Consider the following 7,687-nt stretch of genomic DNA (forward strand, 5'->3'; position numbering starts at 1 on the left):
CGCAGGTGTTAATACTATATCCTATGTGGCATGTTTAATTCAAATGTGTGTTTTCAATTTGGGAACATCGATGGAGTCATTTGTTTTAGCATTTATGGCATTGGATAGATTCATTGCAATAATTTATCCTTTTCAGTATCAACGTTATTTAACAAACACACGTGTTCTTGTTCTTACATTTATCATGTGGTTCGTTGCCTGGTGTTTTGTGTTTTATATGCCTGCAACAGTTGTCCCCCTCCCACACTGCAGTTCAAGGCTGAAATACACTTTCTGTGACTTTGCTGCTGTAATAAGAACGACCTGTGTTAACCCAGAGAAATATTTCAATGAAGTTTCCATTGCAGCATTTTTTATTTTCTTTTTCACTTTCGTTTTTATTTGTCTTTCATATTGTGGAATCTTACTTTTTGTCAAGTTATCTTCAAATAATGAAAAAATGAAAATGGGTAGCACTCTTGTGAGTCACTTAATTTGTGTAATTGTTCATTACTGTCCTGCGTTTGTGCGCATTATCTTCACCAGGTTTGGTGTGGTACTAACTCTTGAGGAACGCCAAGGTTTAGTAATTGGTGCAGTCCTCGGTCCATGTCTTGTAAATCCTTTTGTGTACTCTCTTAGGACAAAAGAAATTAAACAAAAGCTCTTTAAGATTTTCAAAAAGTTTAACACATCTGACTAAAATCTTGTGAACTGAGTGTGCTTATTTTTATTTATTTTTTTGTAGATAAACAGATGTTGGTGTAAATTTACTGAACATTATTTCACAAAATGTTTGAAACACCAACCATTCACTTTGATTCTGGCACAGAAGTGAGAATTATTCTACTTGTCGGTTTTACACAAGATATTTTCCTTACCTTAACTATTCAATTCACTTCATACAAAATTTAGAACAAAAGTTTTCGATTTTGTTTTTAATTTAGTTAAACTGTTTATGTGTCTGTGAGCAACAGTATGTTTTTTTCCTGCTATGCTGTAAATAATCATATTTTAATCAAGAAAAACTAACCAACTTTAGTAATCATTTATTTGAATTCCCTCAGTAATTCTTTTGCTTGTTTCCCGACCTTCAGTTGTGTCTGATCATGTGTTTTGGAAACTAAGGATTGTATTTAATACCTGAAAGCAACAATCAGTTTTTATTGCATTTCAAAAATGAATGAATGGCTCCAACACCAGCCTAACATAGTTTAGATACCTAAGCTAGTGGACTGCTGTATTTTGACAGACATTTCAGTTTTGTTTGTTAATTGATCCTACATCAAAAAGACATCAAACGATCAAAAAAAAGTTGCCCTGTGTGGGCACACCTGGAAGAAATGACACAAGTAATTTTTGCTTCTGTTTCGCCAATAGTGGCACCTCTGATGACAGAGCTAAACTTGCCTTTTTCGTCCAGTTATTGCGCGACCATGCACTGAAGTGGGCACAAGTCATGTTACTTACTAACCTTGAAATCTCTTACTCAGATTTGGCTAAATTTAAGAATGTTTTTGACAAGGGATCCATAGCAACGGCAGCCTCTCACCAATTACTAAACCTCAAGCAAGGTAAGCGGAGCATGTCCGACTTTTCAATTAATTTTTGGATACTGGCCGAAGAAACAGGTCAGGGTCAGGAAGCTATCAAAAGCACTCTCCTAAATAATGTGTGAGGATGAGCTAATTATGCGTGAACTGCCATTTTCTCTATATGCTCTCATGACCCTATGCATCCGGGTGGATGATTGCCTCCAGGCTCGCCGGTGCATGCGGGGTCGTGGTTTCTGGGAGCCGCTGGCACCTGTGGGCTCACTGCCCGGTGACGGAATGTCCAAACCCAGACACACACGTATATGGTGATGGTGAAAAGGGAGAACAGTCCATTCAGCTGGGGCGCTCACGACTCACACTTGCAGAACATCAATGCCACCTAACCACTGGTGAGGACAAGTGACAGGGTGGCTCTGTCACTTGGTGTTCACTCTCTTTGCGGTAGAGTATCACTTCCTGTTCCTGTTCAAACACGGTGGTGTTTTTGAGTGGCTTATCTGCTTAGCAATTTAATTAAAAACTTTTAGATACATTCTTTTTTTCATAGCATAATCTTCACGTGCTTCATCCGAAGCACACTTTCTGTGTACTCACTACCTAATTTATAGCCAAAGTATTCACTCACTGTGTCTTTACTGTTTCGCTAGCTTAGCATAGCTTGCAGCCCACTCGCTAGCTCTTCACCTCTCCCTCCTGTCCCTCCTGCACTTTCCTGCTTATTGTGTCAGATGTTTAGTTACTCCTCGGACTCCTTTAGCAGTAGTGATACTTGTAACAAATTTAGCATATTTGCTGCTCTGGAGGCCAGGATACCTGAATTGGAGACTCGGCTTCGCACCCTTCATTCACCTGTAGCTAGGCCCCTGTAGCTGATGCAGCCAAAGATAGCATAGGCCCCGCTAGCTGTTCCCCAGCAGACCCCAAGCACCTGGGGAAAGAGGGCGGCTGGGTGACGGTGAGGAGGGAGCATAGTCTTAAACAGAAGCAAACTAGGGCTTCTGTTTAAGCACTAGTTTGGTGGTGTACCTACATGAACAGGTACACCACCAACCTGTTCATGTGTCTAACCGTTTTTCCCCACTCGGCGACACACCCGCCGGGGGTCAAACTCTGGTAATTGGTGATTCCCCAGATAGCAAGGAAACATTGAAACAATGTTGAGTCAATATCAGGCGATGTCATTGAATCAACGTTGAAGTGTGACGTTGACCTAACGTCACTCTTGCACCCTTTTGTAATGTTGAAACAATGTCAGGTTTGGATGTTGAATCAATGTTGAAACCTGACATTGATTCAATGTTATATTTTCTAATACTGTTGACATTGAAACAATGTCAGATTATGATATTGAAACACTGTTGAGCTATGGTGTTGATTTTCCACCTCTTTCGCACAGTTGCTTTTTATTAAAACAACAGTTAAATCATGACTGGAAATCTACCTTTCTTTATAGGTATTTTAACCAATACTAAACTACTGCATGTTTCCATCAATACTTAAACCACCTAAACACATAATTGTACTTATTCCTCAAATTGGACACCCTTTATTAAAAAAACCCAAATGTCTCACAATGTATCATGTCAATATTAGTATCCTAAAATAAGAAAGCATTGCATGCGATGTAACAGAGAAAAAAAATAAACAAAAAAAGGTCAATAGGCATGCTTTGTTTGCTAAATACTTTATTAAAAGACAGTTTCCTATTTACATTTATATGTTTCACAGAAGTTTGTAATTTTTTACTCCGGGATGGGGATGCATGATGTGCGTTCTGCACCACCCAAACGATCTGGGGCGTATCGGAGCCATTTCTGCACTGCTTGTGCAAAGACAAACTCGGACATAGAGTTTGCCCCCAACTGCTGTGTCAGGTCATCTAGGACAAAAATACACACACACACACACACAAACAAAAAAAGTGAATTAGAGCACATGAATAAGCTCTTGTTAACTGTCTTCAGCGGGGAGAAAGTATGTAAACTCCTAGGCTGATAAACATGAAAGTCACCAGGCGTAAATCTGCAAAGTGCCGCATTTGATTCCCAAAGAGCTATGAGCGGAAAAAGTGATAAGTCTTAGCATGGTGTGCCGTGTATCCTTTAAAACAAAATAAACATGGGGTCCTCGGGCTGTACAAACTACAACCCGAGGACTAAACAAGCCAAAGACCAAAGACTCCATTTCCAGATTAACCGGACATGAAAGTCTTGTTATTAAGAAAGACAAAGTAATATAGCAAAAAAACGGTAAAACTTACCAAATATGCATTTGCAGAGCGCTGTATCTTTAAATGCCCTTTTTTGCTTTGTCTGGTCCTTGGTTTTTTCCCTGCCCAGTTTAGTACCGAGGCCAGCTCGTTTGTAATGGCATAAGCCATTACACGGCGGACTCGCACCTCCAGTGTGGTCCCTCCAATCAAGGCAAAGCGTCTCACCTATAGACACATTTTAAGAGATGGAATTAGCGTGTCTCATGTCTTAAATGTGTATGCAAGTGCTTGTGTGTTTAATCAACAGGCCGTTGTTATGTATTTAAATCACATCTGACAGCTATTACACTTTATAGTTACAAAGTGTACATAACCTTTATATACTTACCATTGCCTTATTTGCCTCTTGTGATTGAAGAGCTGCCTCTGCATTGTTTAGCTCCTCAATGTTGTGCAAGGGCAAATCCAGAGGCAGTACCCCAGCATCTACCGATTCATTGCAGCAGGGATGGCGGATGACCTCCTCACAGAGTTCGTTAACAGCTCTCGTCAGGTCTGACAGCATAGTTAATATCTTTTGTGAGGTCGCATCTGTTTAAAAAAACAATTCTAGAAAGATTAATGGCTTAAGCAGTGAGAGGCGAAAAACTAATAAATAAATAATAAAACGCAGTTTACGTGTGGACGAAAGGTGCAAACGCAAGGTAGGTGAGCGTGCAACGTAAAGTTAGGTGAGCGTGCAGCGTAAAGTTACGTGAGAGTGCAACGTAAAGTTTGAATTGAGTGTGAATCGAAGCGGGTGCTCTCCAATCATTAAAAGTAACAAAGTCATTGAACACATTTATACAGTTACCTTTACGTTTATCAATCATATATCACAGATTTACAATTTTTTGTAGTACTATGCTAAAAAGCAACTACAGAGCGAAAGTCTGGGTCAAGCGCCGAGGCGACGGCAAGAACAAAGGAACCCTCGAAGCGTTAAAGCTAGCTTTGTAAGGGAATGTAACGGAAAAGTATGAAACGAAAATGTTTTCTTTGTTGATAGACTTTGTTCGCAGTGCAATTTATTTGTTGCCGGATTGTAAGATGAAAGTAGACACAATTTCGGGCTCCCACATTTTGTCCGAAACTTTACATTAACAAGTTTTTTTTTTTTTTTTACTGTTATTCAAATGCAACCGTGGAAATAACGAATAGAACAAAAGTCATTCATTCTTACCTTATACTAATCGTGGTGCAGGCCAGTGCAGTGCATGAACTGATGCCTTCTCCGGTCAATTCCGCTAAGAGTTAATCTAATGTCCCGCTCTACTGTACAAGACAATGGTTACCTGGAGGGATGTACCACTGTGAGAGGAGGTGCTATGGAATAGTCCAAGTGGTAGCAGCTTTAATTTCTCGCTCAACCATAAATTGATGGTTTGTCAACTATAAATAGATGAACAATCAACGATGACAGAACAACAGTGAATCAATGTTATTTCAATGTCAGTGTCAGGTTTCATCAGTATTTCAATGTTGTTTCAACATTGGTTTTGTGTTGACATTTCAATCCTGACGATTCTGATGGTTCAGATGGAAAATCAACATCTGTTCAATGTCTCCTTGCTATCTGGGTCTGTTCTCAGACATGTGAAGCTAGAGACACCGGCAGCCATAGTCAATTGTCTTCCCGGGGCCAGAGCAGGCAACATTGAGGGAAATTTAAAACTGCTGGCTAAGGGTAAACGGAAATTCAGTAAACTCATAACTCACATCGGCAGCAATGGCACCCAGTTACACCAATCGGAGGTCACTAAAATCGATATTGAATCGGTGTGTAACTTTGCCAAAACGATGTCGGACTCTGTAGTTTTTTCTGGTCCCCTCCCCAATCAGACCAGGAGTGACATGTTTAGCCGCATGTTCTCCTTAAATTGCTGGCTGTCTGAGTGGTGTCCAAAAAACGATGTGGGCTTCATAGATAATTGGCAAACCTTCTGGAGGAAACCTGGTCTTGTTAGGAGAGATGGCATCCATCCCACTTTGGATGGAGCAGCTCTCATTTCTAGAAATATGGACAACTTTATTAAACCCCCCAAAATATGACTATCCAGAGTTGGGACCAGGAAGCAGAGTTGCAGTCTTACATGCCTCTCTGCAGCTTCTCTCCTCCTGTTATCCCCCCAAAACCCATCTCCATAGAGACTGTGTCAGCTCCCAAACAGACAAAAAACAAACTAAAAACCATCAATAAACAACTTAAACATAAAAAATCGCAAAGAAAGAACAATACAGTATCCACATCTGAACCAAAGAGTAAACATTGAAATGTGGATTATTAAATATTAGTTCTCTCTCCTCCAGGTCTCTGTTAGTACATGTCTTAATAATTGATCAACAAATTGATTTACTTTGCCTTACAGAAACCTGGTTGCAGCCGGATGATTATGTTAGTTTAAATGAATCAACACCCCTGAGTCATTCTAACTACCAGAAATCTCGAAGCACAGGCCGAGGGGGCAGTGTGGCAGCAATTTTTCACACCAGCCTATTAATCAACGAAAAACCAAGACAGACTTTTAATTCATTTCAAAGCCTGATGCTTAGCCTTGCCCACCCCAGCTGTAAAACTCAGAAACCAGTCTTACTTGTTACCATCTATCGTCCACCTGGGCCTTACACAGAGTTTCTGTCTGATTTCTCAGACTTTTTATCTGATTTAGTTCTGAGCTCAGATAAAATAATTATTGTGGGTGATTTTAACATCCATGTAGATGCAAAAAATGACAGCCTCAACATGGCATTTAATCTGTTATTAGACTCAATTGGCTTCTCTCAAAATTTAAAAGAACCCACCCACCACTTTAATAACACTCTAGATCTTGTGTTAACATATGGCATAGAAACTGAACATTTAACAGTATTTCCTGAACCCCTCTGAGGGTGGGGGTACCTGGACCTGGGATATAGAGTATGCTTGGGGAGTGCGACTGTCTGTGCAGTGTCTATTTGTGTCTGTCTACACGTTGGGTGAGTGCCGAGTATTTGGTTGTGCATATGGGGTGGGAATGCACGTTTGTGTCCGCGTGTGCCTGTTCGTCTGTGTCTATATGTCAGGTTGGGTTTTAGACTCAACCTCTCTGGGTACATCTCAGGCCCTCTAAAGTACGAAGGCCTATCTCCCCTCACCACACTCCCTGCCGGTGGCTGATGCCCTCAGACGTTGGTGTGTTGGTGGTCCTTGTCGTCTGGGGCTGGGCGCTCATGTATGTACCGGCTCACTCCTGGTGGCCGATTGGCGGGGCCGGGCGCCTGTGGCCCGGCTGGGCTCCTTCCGGGGGGTGGGATGCCCTCAGGCCTCTGGCCTCTGGGCCTGAAGCTCGGTCCTCTCTGGCACAGCTGGCTGCCGGCAGAGCCCGCGGGCACGCCACTGCAACCCCCTCTGGCCTCTGCTCTGTAGCTGCGGGGTGACCTCTCGTTTGGGGCTCTACCCAGCTCTTCCCAGGAGGGTGGCACGGTTCCCCCCCTTTGGTGGTCCTCCTCGGGTCCTTGTACTCTGGGGCCTGGATCTCCTCCATACCTGCTTCATACCCTGGTGGACGGGGCTATGGCTCCCCACACTCCCTAGCAGATCGTTACATGGAGAAACCTTTGGAATACAAGCATGCTGATCCACACAGGTATGCACACAGGTGTACACACAGGTGTTCACAGACGCGGACTACACCTTTCTTGGCTGCTGCCTCAAAGCACATTGTGCGCTGTCCAATATCGTTTATTATTTAGTATCTACTGTTATCTACTGCTAGCTAGTTTATTGTGATGGTGCTGTTTTTTTTTTATTATGTTGCTCTTTGTTGTTTGCTTTCTCTTCTGTTTTTTTTCTCAATACAGGTGATCCAGGTGTTTTTTTTTTTTGTTTTTTTTTGTTTGTTTGTTTTCTTTCTTCCCCCCC

General features: G+C 41.9%; 1 protein-coding gene across 1 annotated transcript; it reads left to right on the top strand.

Moving 5' to 3' along the window:
* Nucleotides 1-1,725: 1,725 nt before the first annotated feature.
* On the top strand, nt 1,726-5,838 carry LOC146373434 (uncharacterized). Its single transcript, XM_084951644.1, has 3 exons — nt 1,726-1,803; nt 2,574-2,656; nt 5,364-5,838. Exons 1-3 carry the CDS (start codon nt 1,726-1,728, stop codon nt 5,836-5,838), a joined length of 636 nt encoding a protein of 211 aa, XP_084807770.1.
* The last annotated feature ends 1,849 nt before the right edge of the window (nt 5,839-7,687 follow it).

This window comes from Perissodus microlepis, chromosome 14 (genome assembly GCF_051167445.1).
Source record: "Perissodus microlepis isolate ML-2025 ecotype Zambia chromosome 14, ASM5116744v1, whole genome shotgun sequence".
NCBI classification, from domain to species: Eukaryota; Metazoa; Chordata; class Actinopteri; order Cichliformes; family Cichlidae; genus Perissodus; species Perissodus microlepis.